At 42.4% G+C, this 21,850-nt stretch overlaps 1 protein-coding gene across 22 annotated transcripts in view; it reads left to right on the top strand.

The window, feature by feature from the left end:
* TENM2 (teneurin transmembrane protein 2) overlaps positions 1–21,850 on the top strand; it is a 1,294,348-nt gene that overhangs the window by 907,448 nt on the left and 365,050 nt on the right. For 21 of the 22 annotated variants that reach the window (XM_051844425.2, XM_051844426.2, XM_051844423.2 and 18 more), the window contains one exon: positions 6,036–6,245. The exons of the other annotated variant lie outside the window; for it this stretch is intronic. In XM_051844425.2, the coding sequence (XP_051700385.1) occupies positions 6,036–6,245 (210 nt within the window). The remainder of the gene's footprint in view (positions 1–6,035; positions 6,246–21,850) is intronic. 22 annotated transcript variants of the gene reach the window in all.

The following is a 21,850-nucleotide window of genomic DNA, read 5'->3' on the forward strand; positions in this document are numbered from 1 at the left end:
CAAACCGGTGGCCATATGGGATGCGGGCTCTGCAGGCGGCGGCCTTACCCGCTGCGCCACAGCGCCAGCCCCCCAGTTCTTCTTCTTAACCATGCAATATTTGGAAAGTTAGTCCTTCCAAGTCTCTGTTTCTTTACGTATAAATGAGGAAAAAATAGTAAATATTTTGGTCATAGAAAAGTTGTGAACATTAATGAAGAAAATATATATGAATTACTTAGCTTCTTTGCACAAAGAAAAATCACATATAATTGATCATCGGGTCTTTGAAGTTATTATTTTTATTTTATTTTATTTTATTTTTTGACAGGCAGAGTGGACAGTGAGAGAGACAGAGAGAAAGGTCTTCCTTTGCCGTTGGTTCACCCTCTAGTGGCCGCCGCGGCCAGCGCACTGCAGCCGGCGCACCGCGCTGATCCGATGGCAGGAGCCAGGTACTTCTCCTGGTCTCCCATGGGGGGCAGGGCCCAAGCACTTGGGCCATCCTCCACTGCACTCCCTGGCCACAGCAGAGAGCTGGCCTGGAAGAGGGACAACCGGGACAGAATCCGGCACCCCGACCGGGACTAGAACCCCGTGTGCCGGCACCGCTAGGGGGAGGATTAGCCTAGTGAGCCGCGGCGCCAGCTTGAAGTTATTATTTTTAATGCAGTTATTAGTAATGCTGTCTTCTGTTTTATTTCTTGAATATGTCCTGACCATGTCTCTCTCTTCTACCAAGTATCCTGACATAAATTAGTTATGCATTGTCTACACAGAACCTGTTAATATCTGCTTGCCATTAATCTGTGAATGAAACAGAAAGACACTCTCTTAAGTGAGTTTTAGGAACTTATCTGCTGTGTGCCTTCTGTCATAAATTAGTGCATCTATTAAAAACAGTTGGGTAGAGTGGCAATTTCACTGATAATATTTATTGCTTTGAGGATTGAGAGGAAATGGGAGCTCTTTGATCCAGAAGTACTGTGTCTGGATCTAAGTCCATGGAAGGAGAGAGGATACTGTCACGAAGACAATGAGTGCTAGGGCCATATGGCATCAACTACAGATGATGGGGGATGAAGTTTTCAAGTGTGGCCCAAAAGTAGGACGAGTGAGGACCACAGCAGGGATGGCAAATAAGCACTAAGCATTGGCTCCCTGCCCCACCCCTCAGTGTCTTTTAGTTTATTGATTGAAAATGGCACTGTTTGCTTTTGGATCGAGGGCTTCCTCAGAATCCTTCTCAACACAGCATGGCTAACAGCTACTGCCGATGTTTCAGAGTTAAAATGGAGCTGATTTTGCTGGCTATCAGTCCTTCAGTCACAAGATTTTCATGAGCTAAAATCACCACAAAACCTTACCATGTGTAAGCAGGTAAATTACAAAGCTTGAACTAGTCTCTCCATGTTTAAAGATATAGGAAATCAGCCGGTGCCGCTGCTCACTAGGCTAATCCTCCACCTTGCAGCGCTGGCACACCGGGTTCTAGTCCCAGTTGGGGCACCGGATTCTGTCCCGGTTGCCCCTCTTCCAGGCCAGCTCTCTGCTGTGGCCAGGGAGTACAGTGGAAGATGGCCCAAGTGCTTGGGCCCTGCACCTCATGGGAGACCAGGAGAAGCACCTGGCTCCTGCCATCGGATCAGCGCGGTGCGCCGGCCACAGTGCGCCAGCTGCGGCGGCCATTGGAGGGTGAACCAGCGGCAAAGGAAGACCTTTCTCTCTGTCTCTCTCTCACTGTCCACTCTGCCTGTCAAAAGTAAATAAATAAAAAAAGATATAGGAAATCCATTCACACACAAGGATCTTTGAAAACATACAAATGCAAATATTCACACACATGCAGACATGCATATACAATGTAAACACATACATGTGTACATTCCCATACACACATATTCATACACACCCCCAGACAGGTACACAACACATACATGCATGCACATGATACATATATACACATGCACACACAAACACATATGCAGATACATATACACCCACCAGATACATATACACCCACACACATAAAATGCACACAAAGACCCATACTTGTGTACATACATACATACACACAATATACAGATGCATATTCATGCACAACACACATCATACACACATACACAATATATATACTCACATATCCAGAAGACTTTATGAATTTAATGAATGGCATATAGCTGCCTTTGTGTGTTTCATTTTGCTTTTTAAATGGGTCATTTACACCCAATTTTCTGTAAAGTTGCTGACAGAGTCTCTATACCTATTCAGAAAGAGAACTTCCAAATAGTGAGATAGTCTAGGGGCTTCCATGGTACATAAGGTGGAAACCATGTAAGTGTATAATGCCTGGTTGCATGCCCATCCCACACTAAGTATTTCTGTAAGAAATCCTGGGCTGCAGAGTGAGCCTGTGTCAGTTCCAGCTTTCTCCCCTGTACTTTGGAACCTGTCTGTGTCTATACAGATGGCATCTGTCAGTTGGAATCGTTGGAGAAAAATGCAGCATAAGTGAACAAAATTAGCAAATGACATAGCAAATAGAGACCAGCATTCCGCTTGACTGGGGGCAGATCTAGAGACTGAGAAATCACCCAAGTAACGGCATGTACCAGCAAGCAGCCGTGGAGGAGCTACCAAATCTCGGGAAGAAAGGAGCAAGGGAATAAGAGGAAGCCGACAGTTCTGTGATGTGTATTCTCAATACACTGAAGTAACCCCAGCGCTTTCATTGTGTTATGACTGCTTTTCCATTGTCTGTATTTGTATAAATTAAAAAGCAGTTCTGTCTGTACTATATGAAATGAATTCATGCTGAACAAAATTTCAAAAAGTTCATGTAAAGAATGATTTCACAGCAACTATCATATCAGGCTCCTGGAAAATTGCACTTGAACTTCAGTTCCACCTCAGTCACTCAAAAGAATTTAAAAATTGGCTTCCAGCCATCCTTATTCTTCAATGTGCAGTTTCAGATATGCTTCAAGAACACAAACTTTAAAGCCTATTGATTATGAGTTAAAATCTGTTCTTCCCAGAGCCTTGCTGCTAAGTGGACGTCAACACAGACTTCACAGTGCCTGGGCAGGACCCCTCCACGTTCAGGAGCCTTGAAAAAGGCACAGGGCGACATTGCTATGAAGCAGCCACTTTGAACTTCTTAACAAAATTACAAGAAAACTTTGAACTCTGTAAGATGACAGCTGCTATAAATGGTTATTCAAAGAAATGTTTCTTTTTTGAAATCTGGAGAGTGCCTTGGGATTGGGAGATGGGAACCTAGAAACATGATCCCTCATAAATATCCTGGCTACTTTGATGTCACTTTCATCATTTTTTTGTTCCTCTGCTGTTTGGGCAAGCACCATGGAGAGTGGTTAGAGGGGAGATTTTGGAATACACAAACCCAAGTTTGACACCTGGTCCTTGCTGCTTAGTTAATGATGCAGTGTAGCATCTCTGTGCTTCAGTTTCCTCAGCTCTGAAGCAGGAATATGTTATTTCATTTTATGCGACTCTTTGGAAACTCTAATCTCCAAAGATTGTCCTGAGGACCAAAGGAGATGGTGGCTGGAGCAAGGATTGAGAACATCTGGTGCATAGACCATATAAGGCCTGCAAAATCATCTGGTCTGGCCCTGCCAAGGCAACTGAAGGATGGGCTCAAAATTCAATAAATGTATACCAGGCTAATTTTTGAGATGATAATTTTGTATGGCTTGTGAATGATGTTAGGAATATCCAAATGGCCCTTGGCAGAAACAGGGTTCTGCACCCTGCAGGGAGCAAGCACTATCAGTGGTGGGTAGTTACCATGCAGTGTGATTATTAACAGTAGTAAATATTAACAATAGCATTTCTGCAAGGAGACTTATGGCAAATTAAATTGTTCAAGCATTAGCACTGGTTCTGACGACTCTCTGATATGTCCACGGCACCCTTGCCAGAGCTCCTGGCAAGAATCTCATGCCTCATGTGGCTCCCAGACAGCTATGAATGAATTGGATTTTTCAAATCCAACTCCATTTATCTGTTGATCTATTTCAGGGATGATTCATCTTCATTTCAGGATGTACTGAGCAGCAGCCCATAGCTTTCAGTGTTAAGGGTATCTTGCCTCCTGTGTCTTTCTCTGACATCCAGCCTCAGAGAGCATAGCAGGCTTGTGGTTTGATGCTTCTCAGCTCTTTGGTTTTTCTCTCTCCAGAAATCTGTATCTTCTTTTTGGAGGTTGCTTCCAGTGTTGCTTTCCTTGTTATCCTTTTTTGAGTGTCCCTACCCCTACCTGGCCAGGCTGGACCAAGCATCCCTTTTACTCTGTCCCTACAGCACCACGTCATTTCCTGCCACCATCTCACGGTTTTATCCTCTGCTCCTGAAGCAACACATTTGTCTATCTGCCTCCCCACTGTACTGTGAGCTCTCAGAACAGCAATCGTGTGTCTCACTTATTTTTATATGTTCAGTGTCTAGCAATGAGCACGTGTATTTTATTGAACCAAACTTAGCCGTTAATAACATTCAAGGCATCGATAAAGAAATCCAAAAGTATAATCGTAAAAATGACTAGCAACATTGGCATCTGCTTGAGGTTTGTGAAAATATGTTTCTGTGTGTAATTTTCTAAAGGCAAGAAAGCACATTTCTCCCTACCTGAGTTACAATGCTAACCTGACTCTCCAGTTTGCCTTCTTAGTATTCTCCCTTCCCTCCATGTTTCCAGCTTTAGGGCAGATCCTGGAGGCTGCTACTCTTGGCTCATTTTTATCTCTTCCTCAAGTGAACAAACTATCAGGCAAGCAACTGCAGAGACCCCGAGATGTCAGGGTGAAGCAGGTGAAAGTGCACATGCTCACGATCTTCACTCAGCAGTTAGACTGCCAGCGGCTCCCTGCCACCTGCAAGAGGGGTTGCAGCCGCCTTCCATGTGGGAGACGATCTTTTGGACCTGAGGGCAACTCCAGGTCACTGCCTGACTTCTGTCAGACTGGCTGCTCCTTCTCATGGCCCAGAGTGGCTGTGTTTGTTGTTGTGTTTCTCCATGGTGTCCTAAAGCGTCATGTGCTGGAAAGAGTCGGAGAACTGGCCAGCTTTTTGGGGTATGAATGTTACCCTTTCCACCTTTCCTGCACTTCTACCCCAAACTAATGGATTGTTTTGGTCTGCATTATTTGTGCATTCATTCCATAAATTTCTAGGATGACATTAGGTATACATGAATGAATAAAATAGATAAGATTCTTACCTTCAGATCTTGATAATGGCTATGAAGAAATTTAAATAGGAGAATAAGCTAGATCAAGAAGGCAGTGGGCAATGTTCCAGAAGGCAAACATGGAAAACCTGATTGAAGGAAAGAAGCAAGCTTGTGAATGTTTCCATTTGGGGGGCAGTGGGAAATATCCTACAAACAGGGCTGTGAGCTACAAAGACCTTCAAGGTGGAATGACTTGGCGTGTTCAAGCTGTAGAAATTAAGGTGATCAGGTTGGTTGTAGAATAAATGGGCCAAGTGCATAGTTGTAAAAGTCACTGTGGGAAGTGATGCTAGAGAGGCAGCTAGGAGGAGACTGAGTAGGCAGGACTTGTAGGGCATCGTAATGAGTTTGAATTTTGCTTTCTATGCAATGGAAAGCCATTGGAAGGTGCTACGCAGGTGAGTGATATGACCTGATTTCTCTCTAAAATATACTCCTTGTTGCTGTGGAAAAGGAGCATCAGATAGGTTGTGTGGCTGGAGTAGAAGCAGGAAGACCAGCAGGGAAAGGTGGTGAGGACTTAGATGACGAGGAGGTGGAAGGAAGCAGAGCTCTCCAGACTGCTTGCGTGTCAGCCGTGTAGATGGATGTGTCTGCTCACGCCCTTTTCCAAAACTGTGCAACTACCTATAATATGAATTTTGTACTCTTGGAAAAACATCAAACCACTCTATAAAACACATCTGGAGCATTTCATTTTGTAAACTATTTGTATTATGAGCTGGTTTCAATGTAACTTTCTTGGGATGCTCTCATGACACTCATTGCTGACCTTTGACCCCTCTGTCCTCTTTCCCAGGTCGTCCCATTCCACCTACATCCTCGTCTAGCCTCCTCCCATCTGCTCAGCTGCCTAGCTCCCATAATCCTCCACCAGTTAGCTGCCAGATGCCATTGCTAGACAGCAACACCTCCCATCAAATCATGGATACCAACCCCGATGAGGAATTCTCCCCCAATTCATACCTGCTCAGAGCATGCTCAGGGCCCCAGCAAGCCTCCAGCAGTGGTAAGGAATCTCTGTGGTGTCTGAATTATGTGGTGTTTTGTGTGTGACACTCTTGATTCTCCAGCAAAATGACAATGCTCAAACAAGGTCTCGGGCAAAGGTGGTTTGGGGGGCATGAGGTGGAATGCATTTGCCATTTTGTAACATGGTAGTTCCCAAACACATTGATGAAGGTCACAGTGACTGGAGAGGTTTTGCTCATCTTCATGGGGTTTGGGCCTCCTTCAGTGGAAGGTATTTTTGGCCACTCCTACATGTGAACACATACTGGTCTCGAAGGTGAAGTGCGGTGAGACACTGGAATATTGAATTCTGTGTTACTACCATTCTGGTCATAACCGAGTGACCGTGGATGCCCTCATACACCCAATTTGTGTGCGTCTCAGATCCCTTGTTTTTTGATAGTTGGCTTCTGACTTCTTCTCCCTTGCTTGCTTTAGGTGATATTGTGATTAAGATGTGTTCCCTTGGCATGAATACGGAATGTCTCGTCACATCTGAAGTGTTTGGGGGGTGACCTCTGTTATAACCCTCTCCATGAACCACTCCACTTGAATTTAACTAGCTGGCCATGTGGTACTGTGGTAAATACTGCCTCTAACTCCATCGGTGTCACTTTGGTTTTCACATTCACATAACAGAGAGGATTTCTGAGGATTTTATAGTTACTGTTTCAACTCCCCATCTCTAAAGATTAGGAGGAATTACGCTGAGTTCAACAATTATCATGCCTGATTGTTGGTTTCTCCTGTGGATAATACATTCACGTGGACATAGGAACAGAGGAGTGGATAGTATCTCGCGTTTGAGTGTTCATAGCCTAAGAAGAGATGTTGGCAGAAATTAATTGCTCCTGACCAAAAGGCTTTGGAGTTACCTTCTAAATTGGCCTCTCTGATGTTCATTAACATATCCTGTCAGAAGCAATCCAGAGCTCCCCAAGGCAAGAGTGTCTTTGGATGAGAATGTGCTTTGGCTCCATCCGTGAATGTATGCCACCACTGGCCTCAACCTTGACAGTCAGAGAGGACCTCCCAAATACAGTTAAGATGATTCATTCTGGGGATGGGATGATGGACTGCTACTTAGAATGGCCCATGCCCTTCTTCAAAGCCAGGCCTGATATATTTAGTAAACTCATATTCTTTTTCCAAAAAAATTACCTAATCAAATCTCTCATCAAATGAGCAATCCATTGTTGATATTATGAAGGCCTTTAATCTACCATAAATCTTTATTAGAACTCATCAGAGCTCCTAGTTTGAGAGAAATGTGATTATGGCACTCTTAAAATGACATTACATCATTGGGGTGATTGGTTTATCATTTGGAGAAGAGACATCAATCATAACTAGCATAACCACACAGTAAATGAATTCAACCTTTCTACCGCGGAACAATGACACTGTAATTGCTCAAAATCAGGCTTAAAATGAAATCGGAAAATGCTCTTTCTTCAAATATGATGTTAACTTAATGGAATATATTATGAAAAATCATGTTTGAAGAAATTCTATATAATTAAAAATATGTGGAAATATATTCCCTTTTTTCTTTCATTGAAACCTGATTTCAGCTACAGAGCCGTATTTTTTTTTTTTGCTGCAGAGATTATGTTGTATTTAATTGAACTACCCTCGCTTATGTTTTGCTGCATTTTATTTCATACTATGTAATCGTGATGAATATTGTATTTTGAAGGACAAGAGCCTTTTGAAATGAGGTGCACCTGCTGATAGCTTTTTAAAAACAGACAATTATTAGGGAGAAAATGAGCTTTTAAAAACTACATCCTTCTATGCATATATGGATATCTAAGCAAGGATGATTTTCATAAAAGAGGTCAGTTCTTCTGTCAGGGCCATCTAGAATGTTTTCGTAGTGATAACATGGTGAGTGATTTCTTTTCATTTGGATAGTATATCAGTTTGTTCACTTGTTGATATGGTATTATTGTTGGCCTTATGCCTAATCAAGACCTCATTTTGGTGGAAACAACAGATCTGTGTATTCAGCATCAAATTTATCCATTTTTCGTCACTCACACCCATTTGTTCAGCTCACTTAAGACTGATTTAAGCTTCAGTAACAGAAGAAAAGCCACAGGAAATCTGAAGGTTTATTTTCATCCCAACAAGAGCCGCACTGATAAAATTTCTTCTGCTGAGGGGTGAAGACCCAATTTTGCAATACCCTTGTTTTCGGTGGATGTTCATCTGAAAGTGTGTTAAAGCTCTGGTCAACAGGCAAACATTGAAAATTCTTGACTGTAGTTTAGCTTAAGTGAGAGCAAATCAAGTTCGAGTGTGTGTTTGCTGATGGCTGTGTGTTTCTCGTGGAATGGATTTGGGGTCCAGGGCAAATTGGGGATTCTATCAAGATCGGAATGCAGTTGCCATGAATTTAAATTTGACATAAAGGATTGAAAATAGAGTTTGACACAGAAGATCCAAAGTGCAGAGCTGTGCCTGAGTGTTCTGAATTGAGTTTGATGAAAAAGGCTGAATTTTTCAGATGTCAAAGCACAAAGTGCCCATGAGCTTGGTGGTGTTCTGTTGAGCTTGTTAATTACACAGATGTTTTTTGAAGTTGGTCTCTTGGAAATGCCCTTGTGTTCTGAAGATCAGGGACCAGTTCAATCTTTGTCCTTTGCTGAGGTAAAATACAACATCCTCCAATACTCGGCCCATATACCACAATAAAAATCATTTCCTGCTTAACTGTTAGTGTAGCTGTTATTATTTGCCATTGGGAAGTCCTTCATTGGGAGAGTCACAACACATGATTCTTGCAGAGAGAGCTCTTGTTCTAAAGAGGCAAACCAGATATAAATTTCAGTAACTGAAATGTTTTTGCCCAACATGAAAACCTTCTCAAAGCAACAGCAAAACTTCACCTTTACGGCTTCACTGCCATTATTTTCTATGACTGTAGCTCATTCTTTAGTGGACGGTACTAAAACCTCACCACCTTTGGAGTCAAATTGCTATAACCCCCAATCTATGACAATCAAGCAGATGCCCAGGTACAGCTAGTGAGATGCTTACTACAGGTGTTTTCCTGCCCCTCAACCACTTTTTTCTGGAGAGTTGAGCACCGGGGAGGGAGCACATCCTGTGTTCTGACCTTCTGCCAGAGCAGGTTAGCTCCAGAGCTGTTTCTTGTATCCTGTAGCATCATTTCAAATCCTATGATGTAATTCATCTGGAAGAAGAATCTGGATCCCAGCAGCAGCATAATGGAGGCTCCTGCAGATGGAAGGTTGAGACTGCCTTTCAAACAGGGTTTGCACTTTGCCATCAGCATATGACGCAGAAAGTAGCCAGGCAGCCATATTATAATCTAAAGCATTGACTTACCTTACCTTCATAAAAGATTGAGTTTTAGTTTTCTTGAAATATCTAAAGGGGTTTTGGATACTCATCAGTAACATCAAACTATATGTAAGAATTGCACCCAGGGTGCCTCTGCCAGGACCCCTGCATTGGAGCTGTGAACCAAAGGAGCTGTCAGACCTGGACAGTTGTAGTTTGCCCTGACCTTTTTGTAAAAACCAATGCCTTGGCTCATCTTCAATAAAAATAATACTTCAAAATCAGGAAGCTTCACATAGCCTAGGATGATCCAACAGTTCATTTTCCCTGGATAATTTGATGATTGTATATCTAGAATCAGAAAGTAAAAAAGCTTTATTCATTCACTTATTCCTTTTTTTAATACCTCCCCAGAATTCATAACCATTCATAAAATGTGCTTTTATTCTGTTTTTTAAATGAGTACTTATGTAAGGTGCAGACAATGCTTATTCAAAAGTGAAGTAATACATAAAGTTGTTGACTGTCCAAGCAAACTCCTGTTCTTCAGCAGGTTCACTCATGCTGCAGCATGTATCAGAATTTCTTTCCATTTTAAGGCTAAATAATGTCCTATTGTACTTCATCTTCCCATTTATCTGTTGGTAGATGCTTGGCTTGCTTCTACCTCTAGGATACCGTGAACAATGTTGCTATGAACATGAGTATGCATAGCTTATGAAAACATTGAATTCATTTATTGTGTGTATACACTCAGAAGTGGAAATGCTAAACCACATAGTAATTCTATATTCTTTAAAGAATCAGTTGTTCTTCATAGCAACTGCACCATTTTCTTTTATTTTAAGTTAAACAAACTTATATATACATATTTAGGAGCGTAATAATACTTCCCACCCTCCCCTCCCTTCCCCATCCTTCTTTTCTTATTCTTTCTTTAATTTTTGCAACGATCTGCTTTCGGTTTATTTTATACTCATAAGATTAACCCTGCACCAAGTAAAGAATTCAAACAGTGAGAAGAAAAAGCACTGTTCCTCAACTGTAGATACAAGAGCTATAAACAATCATTGAATCTCAAAATGTCAATTTCACTCATACATATTACGTATTGTGGTACTCTGTTAGTTACCACAGATCATATGGTATTTGTCCTCTGGGAGTGCGCTATTTTATATACTCACCTAGGATATAGATGTGTTCCAGTTTCCCAGCATTCTTGCCAACACTGGTAATTTTCTGTTTTTTGGTTTATTTTGATGGTAGCCATCCTAATGGGTGTGAGGTGATAGCTCATTGTTGCTGAGTTCTAAGAATTATTTTTAAAGGATTTTTATGCATTTTAACTTGCACTCACGAGAGAGCTTGTAGTATTTGTATTTCTGTGTATGGCTTATTTCACTCACTATCATGTCCTCCAGTTCAAACCATTTTGCTGTAAATAATAGGATTCATTCTTTGTTATAACTGAGTAGTATACCACATTTTCTTTATTCATGCATCTATCCTGGGCACCTTGGTTGATTCCATATTTGGCTATTGTGAAGAGTACTACAATAAACATGGTGGAACAGATATCTCTTAGACACAATGAACTCGTATCTTTTGGGTATATCCTCACTAGGGGATTGCTGGATGATATGGCAACTCCATTTCTAGGTTTTTTGTTTTTTGGTTTTTTTTTTTTAAAGAAATCTCCATATTTTCTTTTACAGTGACTGCACTAATTTACATTGCCACCAACAGTATGTAAAAATTTGCCTTTCTTTGCATGTCTCCAGCATTGGTTACTTCCTGTCTTTTTGATAACAGCCATTCTGAGGGGGTGAGATAACATCTCAGTTTTGATTTGCATTTCCCTGATGGCTGGTGATGTTGAGCATTTTTTCTTATATCTGTTGGCTGTTTATATTTCTTCTTTTGAGATCTATCTGTTAACGTCTTTTGCCCATTTCTTTGAACTCAATTGGTTGTTTTTCTTTGTTGTTGTTTTTCTGTAATTGAGTTTTTTGAGTTGTTGATATATTCTAGGTTTTAGTCATTCACCCAATAAGTGACTTGCAAATATTTTTGTTCATTCTGTTGGATATTTCCTACTCTGCTGATTGTTGTTTCCTTTGTTGTGTAGGACCTCCTAAGTTTCATAGACTTCCGCTTGTCTAGGTTAGCTTTTGAGGCCTGTGCTTTTGGGAACTTATACAAGAAATCACCAATTAAATCCAGTGTTTTGAAGTGTTTCCCCTATGTCTTCTTTTGGCAGTTTCATAGCTTCTGATCTTACTTTTAGGCTGTTTATCCATCTTGAATTGTTTTTTATAACTTGGTGAGAGGTGGTGATCCAACTTCATTCATACACACACACACACACACGCACACACACATATACACATCAAGTTTTACCAGTACCATTTATGTTCTTAGTACCTTTTCAAAAATCGGCCCCAAAATTAATTTCTGCATTCTCTATTTGGTTCCATTGTTCTATGTGCCAGTTTTAATGCTGTTTTAACTTCTATAGCTTTGTAGAATGCTTTAAAATCAGGTATTGTGATGCCTCCAGCTAAATTTCTTATGCTTAGGATCACTTTGTTTATTCATGATCTTTTATGATTCCATATGAATTTTAGGCTTTAGTTTTTTTTAAAGATTTTGTTTTTTATTTGAAATAATTAGAGAGAGGCAGAGGGAGAGGGAGGGAGAGAGAATGAATCTTCCATCTGTTGGTTCATTCCCCAAACAGCAGCAAAAGCCAGAGCTGGGCCAATCCAAAGCCAGGAGCCAGGAGCTTCTTCCAGGTCTGCCACGCGGGTGCAAGGGCCCAAGCATTTGGGCCGTCCTCTGCTGCTTTCCCAGGCCATAGTAGAGAGCTGGATCCAAAGAGGAACAACCAGTACTCAAATTGGTACCCATTTGGGATGCTGGCACCTCAGGTGGCAGCTTTACCTGCTGTGCCACAGCACAGGCCCCAGCATTAGTATTTTCTTTTCTTTTTTTGACAGGCGGAGTGGTCAGTGAGAAAGAGAGAGAGAAAGGTCTTCCTTCTTCCGTTGGTTCACCCTCCAATGACTGCTGCGGCTGGCGCACCGCGCTGATCCAAAGCCAGGAGCCAAGTGCTTCTCCTGGTCTCCCATGTGGGTGCAGGACCCAAGGACTTGGGCCATCCTCCACTGCACTCCTGGGCCACAGCAGAGACTGGACTGGAAGAGCAACCGGGACAGAATCCGGTGCTCTGACCGGGACTAGAACTTGGTGTGCCGGCGCTGCAGGCGGAGGATTAGCCTAGTGAGCCACGGCGCCGGCCTCTTTTCTTTTAATTTATTTGACAGGTAGAGTTATAGACAGTGAGAGAAAGTCAGAGAGAAAGGTCTTTCTTCCATTGGTTCACTCCCCAAGTGGCCACTGTGGCCAGCGCTGCGCTGATCCAAAGCCAGGAGCCAGGTGCTTCTTCCTGGTCTCCCACGCGGTTGCAGAGCCCAGGTGCTTCTTCCTGGTCTCCTACGCGGTTGCAGAGGCCCAAGCACTTGGGCCATCCTCCACTGCCCTCCTGGGCCACAGCAGAGAGCTGGACTAGAAGAGGAGCAACAGGGACTAGAACCTGTCGCCCATATGGGATGTTGGCACCACAGGCAGAGGATTAACCAGTGAGCCACAGCGCCAGCCCCCGGTATTAGTATTTTGATAGGGATTACATTGAGTCTATAGATTGCTTTGGATAGTTTAGACATTTTAACAAGACTAATTATTCCAATCTTTGAGCCAGGAATATCTTTTTTGTGTCCTTGATGATTTCTTTCATTGGTCTTTTAGCATTTTCATTGTGGAGATTTTTCACTTGCTTTGTTAAATTTATTATAAAATACTTGATTTTTTGGTAGCTGTTGTGAATGGGATTTCTTTCTTGATTTATCTTTCAATGAGATTGTTACTGGTATATAAAAATACTACTGTCCATTTTATGTTGATTTTGTGTCCTACAACTTTACCAAATTGGTTTATCAGTTCTAATAGCTTTTGGGTGGATCGTTTAGGTTTTTCTATGTATAATATCATGGCATCTGAAAACATGGATATTTTTACTTCCTCCTTTCCAATTTCAGTGCTCTTTATTTTTTCTCCTCCCTAATACTCTTGTTAATACTTCCAATATTATATTGAATAGGAATGGTAATAATGGACAAACATGTCTTATTCCAGATATAAGGGGAAATGCTTCCAGCTTTGCCCCATTCAGTGTATTAACTGGCAGTGTGTCATATACAGCCTTTTTCTCTATTTTGAAATGACCTTTATTGAAGTATAATTTATATGCAGTGAACAACACATACTTTGTACAATTTGATGTTTGGACAAACACAAACACTTGTAACATTACCACCACAGTTAAGGAAATAGACTTACTCAATACCTCCCAGCATTTCCTAGTATTCCTTTAAGATTTTTTGTTTTGTTTTTGTGTTCTGTTTGTTTTTAATTTTTGTTAATATTAAAGTGAATAGATTTCATGTATTTTGTTTATACAATTCCAAGAAGATAACCACATAATTTTGTTGGATCAGTCCTTTTAAAAATATATAACATTCTTCTTTGTTTCTAATTTTTTTACTTAAAGTCTGTTTTATCTGATATGATTATTGCTGCTTCTGCTCATTTTTGGTTTCCATTTGCCTGGTATATTTTTCCTAGCCTTTCACTTTCATTCTATGTGTATCTTTACTTGTGAAGTGAGTTTGCTGTAGGCAGTGTATAGTTTTGTTTTGTTTTTTTTTTTTTTTTTTTTTAATCCATTCAACCAATCTATATTTTTTGACTGGGGAATTTAATCCATTTATATTCAAGGCTAAGATTGATATAACTAATTCCTTTCATTTTGTTGATTGCTTACTAATTATGCCTGTTCTGTTAAGAAATTTGTTCTTTGCATGCGTTTCCATGATATTTACTACTAATGTAGGTATCCCTTCAGGATTCCTTTCTTTTTACTTTTTTATTTATTTGTTTGAAATTCAGAGTTACATAGAGAGAGGGAGAGACACACAGAGATAGAGAGAGATCATACATTCACCAATTCATTCCCCAGATGGCCACAATGGCCGGGGCTAGACTAGACCAAAACTAGGAGTCAGAAGCTTTATTCATGTCTCCCATGTGTATGGCAGGGGCCCAAACACTTGGGTCATCTGCTGCTGCTTTTCCCAAGCCATTAGGAGGGAACTGTATTGGAAGTAAAGCAGTCAGATATTAACTGGTGCCCATATGTGATGTCATCATTGCAGGCAGTGGCTTTATGTGCTACACCACAACGTCAGCCTCCAAGATTTCTTGTCAGGCTCATCTGAGTGATGAATTCTCTGTTTTTCTTGTCTGAAAAATATTTTATTTTTCCTTCACTCCTAAAAGATAATTTGTTGGACATAATATTCTTGATAGGAAGTTCTCTTTTCCTTTCATGACATTGAATGCATTTTCCCACTCTCTTCTGGGCTATAGTTTCTTCTGAGAAGTCGGCTGTCAGTCTAACTGGTTTTCCTTTTTGTGTAACTTGGCATTTTTCTGTTATTGTGCTTTGAATTCTCTCCTTTTGCTTAACTTTTAAAAAAGATTTGTTTATCTTATTTGAAAGTCAGAGTTATAAAGAGAGAGAAGGAGAGACAGGGGGAATAGAGAGAGGAAGGAAGGGGGAAGGGATAGAGGGGGTAGAGAGGGAGGAAGGGAGAGGAGGGAGAGAAGGGAAGAACAGAGAGTGGGGAGAGGGAGGGAGGGAGATCTTCCATCCACTGGTTCACTTCATAAATGGTGGCAACAGCCGAGCTGGGAAAGGCTGAAGCCAGTTGCCAGGAGCTTCATCTGGGTCTCCGAAGTGGGTACAAGGACCCAAGGAGTTGAACCATCTTCCACCACTTTCCAGCTGCATTAGGCAGGGAGCTGGATTGGAAGTGGAGCAACTAGGACATGACTCAGCACCCTTATAGGATGCTCGCATTACAGACGATACCTTAACCCACCATGCCACAGTGCTGTCCCCTGTCCCTAACTTTTAACAGTTTGACTATAATAATGCCTTAGAGAATGTCTTTTTTAGGTTGAGTCTGGCTGGAATCCTTGGAACATCCTGTGTTTGGATGTCAATATATCTTTGAAAACTTGGGAAGGTTTTACATACTGTTTCATTCAGTAGGTTCTCAACGCATTGTTCCTTCTCTTCTTCTTCAGGAATCTCTACAATACAAATAGTTGCTCTTTTAATGATATCACATATGTCACATAGGCTTTCCTCTTTTTTAATTCTTTTTTCTTTATTCTTATCTGAATGGGTTATATTGAAGTTTTTTACTCCAAATCAGAAATTCTTTATTCTACCTGCTCTGTTTTGCTGTTGAAGCTCTGAATTGTATTTTTTACTTTATTGATTGAAGTTATCAGCTCTAAAATTTCTGTTAGGTTCTTTATAATGATTTCTATCTCATTGAATTTCTCATTTGTGGTATCTGTTGTTTTCCTCATTCCTTTAAGCCATCTATATTCTCTTTCATTTTGTTGTGTTTCTTTGAGATCATCATTTTTTTTTTCTTGACAGAGTGGACAGTGAGAGAGAGAGAGAGAGAGAAAGGTCTTCCTTTTCCGTTGGTTCACCCCCCAATGGCCGCTGCGGCCGGCACACCACGCTGATCCGAAGCCAGGAGCCAGGAGCTTTTTCCTGGTCTCCCATATGGGTGCAGGGCCCAAATACTTGGGCCATCCTCCGCTGCACTCCCGGGCCACAGCAGAGAGCTGGACAGGAAGAGGAGCAACTGGGACTAGAACCTGGTGTGCCGGCGCCGCAGGCAGAGGATTAGCCTATTGAGCCGCAGCGCTGGCCGAGATCATCATTTTGAATTATTTTTCAGGTATTTTGTAGATATCCTTCAGATCATGATACACTTCTTGAGAACTATTCTTTTTTTAAGATTCACTTATTTATTTGAGAGGTAGAGTTACAGACAGAAAGAGGGAAAGACAGAGAGAAAGGTCTTCCGTCTGCTGGTCCACTCTCCAAATGGCTGCAACAGCCAGAGATGGGCCAATCCTAAGCCGGGACCCAGGACCTTCTTCCAGATCTCCCATATGGGTGCAGGGGCCGAAACACTTGGGCCATCTTCTACTGCTTTCCCAGGCCATAGCAGAGAGCTGGATTGGAAGAGGAGCAACCGGGACATGAACTGGCACCGATATGGGATGCCACCATATGGGATGTCCCTCGGCAGAGGCTTAGCCTATTATGCCACAGTGCTGGCCCCCACTATTTTATTCTTGTAGAGGTGTCATGCTTCCTTGCTTCTTCATGTTTCCTGTGTCCCCATACTGACATCTGTGTATCTTTGTAATAGTTAATTATTTTTATGAAATAGATTTCACTGGAAACGACTTTTTTGTTTAGATAGAATTTGAGGTATTGCTTGGGTGGTTGTTTTGGCATTGGTTCTAGGTAGGTGATCCCAGTAATGTAACCTTTGAGTGATTTCTTCAGCATTGTCAGCAGAGTCTACAAGTGCCACATTAGTCTAGTCTGTAGCTGGAGGTAGTGGTGTTACTTTAAAGTGGATATGAGCCTTCAAAGATGTATGTCTTTAGTCCCAAGAGAGTTAGGTTTCAATCACATGAGGGTCTGTGATGGCTGTCACCACATTTCTGGGACACAGAGGGGGCTATCCCCCTAGTCCTGCCAGGCAAGCCTGTTTGATGCACGGGCTTGTGGCAGTAATTACTTTGGCCTTCAAACTATATAATGTGGATAGGACCTCCCCCACTTCCCGCTGGTGGATATAATTAATGCTGGGACATATGGCACGAAGACCCCATGGCCCAGCTCTGGGAGATGGTACAGGAATCTTGCCCAGTCCCACAGGGTGAATACAGTTTATGCTATGGATTATGCCCTGGCAGGTGTGGGTATGGGGCCCTGGAATGCAGCTGGGCTCTTCTTCAGGTCCCACGGGGTACATTCTGAAGACTGAAGAATATAGTACTAATAGTCATCATCCTGGAGCTGTGAAACACAGTGGAGTCCATACCCAGGTCTCACAGGGTAAGTGTCAACTATTGCTGGGTGCTGTGGTCTGGCAGTCACCAGCCTGATGCAGAGAAATGCAGGTAGAGTCCTTTAGATCCCATGTGGGTTACAGCACCAGCAGTGACACTCCAGACTTGGGGGGTGGGCAAAGAGGGGACTGTCCCACTTCCTGCAGGTCATGCAAAGGTGATGCTGGGGGGTGCTGTGGCTCCCCAGCATACTGTGGTGAGAGTTACAGAAAGGACTTGCTCAGCTGTGGTCCTGTTGGACTGTAGTGGGCTCCAAGAAGTCAAGGGGAACCTCACTGGATGGCACAAAGTAAACAAGTGTAGCTCCAGGCCTTGTACTTGAACTCCCATGGTTTCTGGAGTCAGGGGCCTACTCACTGCCCTGGAAAGTGTCCTTGCTTCTCTGGAGGCTTCTGATAGCACAGGGCCCGCCCCCCAAGGCAGGTGGCGTACTGCACCTGGCAGTGGGGTCAGAGGGAGGCAGTGTGGTTTCCTTCCTTAGTGCAGAGTCATTGCTTAGATCCCAGTCACCCCCCTGGACTGGATATGAAATCAGTGAGGACTGCTTCATTCTCCCCCAGATAGAACTGCCCATCTGCTGCAGTAGCAGGGTTGGCGATGCTTTCTGCTTACCCCTTCCTGGCAAGATGGCATCCCACGGCAGGGGAGTTGGGGAAGGAGCAGGGAGCAGTGCCGCTGGCCTTCCTGCTGCTGGCCTTCAGAGTTTCTGTGCTCTTTGCAGATCTCTTCACCTCCTTACTAAAAAAATCCCCTCAGGCCTTTTCCTCAGTTCTGATGTTTTCTACATAAAACCCTTTCCCCAGTATGGTAGTGGACCCCAGCCCGGCAGCCAGGGTAGGAGTGGTGGGTGGTGGTAGCAGGCAGTGACAGCAGCAGCAGCATGCTCCTCTCTCTCCCTCCTCCCTCCCGCTCCCTCCTCCCTCCTCCTTCCTCCCACCCCTGGTTTTTGGCATCTCTGTGCTACTTGCCGTTGCCATCACTATTTTACTGAAGCTCTCGCTCAGACAATCTTCTGAAAATGTGGTTCCTTCATTGTTCTGAAATATTTCTCTGGCTGAGGTGGATGCGGATCATCTCTATTAAGCCATCCAACAGTTGCTTTTAAAACTAAGCACACACACAGAGCGAGAGCGATCGCGAGCTAGAGAGGCTCCCTATCTCATGCCATGTGATGGCCCAGGACTCTGCCAGCAGTCAGACACAGACCCTGACTTTGGACCAGAATTTTGAGCAAAAATAAACAGCTTTTCTTTACAATTTAAAAAAACTCCAAATTGTAATTAGATGACACAGTAAGGGTAATGGAAATATCTGTGGGTTAGAGCATATCTAAGTGTGTATTTGTGTGTGTGCATGTATGTGTGCATGCTTTCTCTATAATGCCCTATTCCTTTATTTAGGACAGAAAGTCTGGTTATAGCTTCCTGGCAACCAAAGCAAAAAGGGAGTAGTGGAAGAAATATGCAGAGTTATTCTGAGACAAAACTAATTCATTTGCTTCAGAGAAATTCTGTGAGGCCAGAAAGAAATTTCTCATAAAGGCCACATGTGCCTTCCAGATCGCTGAATTTTCAGTAACATCCTATAATGTATATGTCAATTTTCTAACAAAATTTCTGGTAACACCTCTTCAAATAAGCTACAGTCCTTTCACTTGAAAACAGTTCTACAGGGGCAGGCATTTGGCAGAGCAGTTAAGACACCAATTGGGATGTCAGTATCCCTGATCAGAGTCCTGGGTTCAAGTTCAGGCCCTGTTTCCTATCCAGGAACAACTTGGGACCTCTTCCACACACGTGGGAACCCCAAAATGAGTTCCAAGCTTCTAGCTTCCACCTGCCCAGCCCTGGATGTTGTGTGCATTTGAGGAGTGAACCAGTGAATGGAAGCCTACTCTGAACCAATCAGCCTTTCTCTCTCTCTCCCTTTTAAATAAATTCATTAAATAAATAAAATTTCAAAAAAAAATTCTATAGCCAGTAATTAGCAGTCCAAGGGAAAAACTTGATCCACACATAATCCTGAGTTCTACTAAAGGACCTTGTAAAGTGTGTGTCTTGTAGACAATAGATTTTAAAATGTCATTATTTATCACAAAAACTTGATGGGAACTATCAGACTCTGACACAAAGGTTATGGATACAAATCCAAAACCTGGAAAGCAAATGTGTTAGGTTACAGATTGATCTTGAGGGCCACATAGAGGTGAGAGCCCATGTCCTCCCAGAAAAACAAAGGCACCCCTCTAGGACAGCCTCCTCCTCCACGCCCCTCCCACTGTCCGTGAGTCTGGATTGGGGATGACGAAGCAGGCAACCCACAGAAGTAGATTTTTTTGAATACTGAAACTTCTTCCCCTTATATAGCTAGGGTTTAGAAAAGAAGTTTTTCCCAAATATATTCTAAGCAGTCTTACCTTCACAGGCAGATGACGCCCATTGTCATTTTGGATTTCCTGAATATCTCAAAGCAATGATTATGTACATTGATGACCTGTGCTGGTAATTCTCTCTCTCCCCTACTATCTCACTTTCACTCTAGTCAAAAGTCATTGTCCATTGTACGGTTATGTATCCTACCCCTCCTGAAGTTCTGATTTAATTTCTCACTGCATTTTTTTTAACTTTTATTTAATGAATATAAATTTCCAAAGTACAGCTTATGGATTACAATGGCTCCCCCCCCCCATAACTTCCCTCCCACCCGCAACCCTCCCCTTTCCCACTCCCTTTCCCCTTCCATTCACATCAAGATTCACTTTCAATTCTCTTTATATACAGAAGATCAGTTTAATATATATTAAGATGTCAACAGTTTGCACCCACACAGAAACACAAAGTGAACAATACTAGTTATAGCGTTAATCACGATGTACAGCATCACTGCATGTTCATGGGCCTTGCTTTCTCCTCTGAGCACTCCTACTTCACAGGGAACATCCACTGCAGTATCCCTGGTCTCGGATGCACAGTAGGTGTTCACTAAGAGATCATTAAATAAATGAATCAGTGAAGGTCTTTAGTAACCACCTACACTTCATTAATTTTCTGCTTTTAGTCATGTATGATGGGAAAAATAGATCTTATAGGGAAGGAATGGCCCAGTTTAGGGCAGGCATTGTGGTGTATTGGGTTAAGCCACCACCTGCGACATTGGCATTCCATTTGGGTGCCAGCTTGTATCCCAGCTGCTCCACTTCCCATCCAGCTCTCTGTTAATGTGCCTGGAAAAGGAGTGGAAGTTGGCCCAAGTAGTTGGGTCCCTGCCACCCATGTGGGAGACCTGGAAGAAGCTCCTGCCTTCAGCGGTTGTGGCCTTTTGAGGAGAGAGCTAGTGTATGGAAAATCTCTTTGTCTCTCTCTGTAACTCCATCTTCCAAATAAATTAGTTAATTAATCTTAAAAAGGAAAGAATGTCCCAGTTTAAGGGAATTTCATTTTTTCCAAAACATTTTGAGTATACCTAATTTTTGTTTTGTCTGTTTTAGACATACAGTAGCTCATCTTTCAGTGATAAGACTTTGTTACTGCTTGTTATACAAATCATGATAAGAAACAGCAGGGTCAGTGCAAAGAATCTGGTAGCAACTCCTTGTTCAGGAGCCCTGCTCTGCAGAGCTCAACCTGAGGACTGAATTCATCTAGGAAAGAGCTCATTTTTCACTCTTGGATTTAGGGTCATAAAATCAAATATCATTCACTTTCCTAAATCAGGTTTATTTTATGCACGAGCCACTAGACTCCAGGTTCTGCCCCAGGTCTGTTGGATATTTGGATCAGGTGTTCAGACCTCTCTGTAGCTTCTTCCTGGTGCCAAGGTGGAGCTATGACCCCAGATGCCTCTGTTGTGAAAGGTTCTCAGATTCCAGTCATGTCAGTAAGTCTGGATGCCGTCCCCGTCTGTGGAGGATACAGAGACAGCGCTCACCCTTGGCACACGTGCATAGTCACACAGCATGTTCTCTCAGCTCAGAACCCTTCTTGTCCGGCAGTGGTTACCTTGCTGAGCACTCTGTCTTTTCCTCATTTACCTTTATTTAATTTCCACCACATCCCGATGCAGCAAGGATTATCATCATACCCATTCTACAAATGAGAAAACTGTGGCATGAAGAGCTTAAGTAACTTACCAGTGCCTCAAAGCTAGGAAATGAAGGACCTTGGCTTCCAACCCAATCTTCCTAATTGTAGGGACTTTTTACTCCTTACCTCCCTG

The sequence above is a fragment of the Oryctolagus cuniculus genome, chromosome 6 (genome assembly GCF_964237555.1).
Source record: "Oryctolagus cuniculus chromosome 6, mOryCun1.1, whole genome shotgun sequence".
In the NCBI taxonomy this organism is placed as follows: Eukaryota; Metazoa; Chordata; class Mammalia; order Lagomorpha; family Leporidae; genus Oryctolagus; species Oryctolagus cuniculus.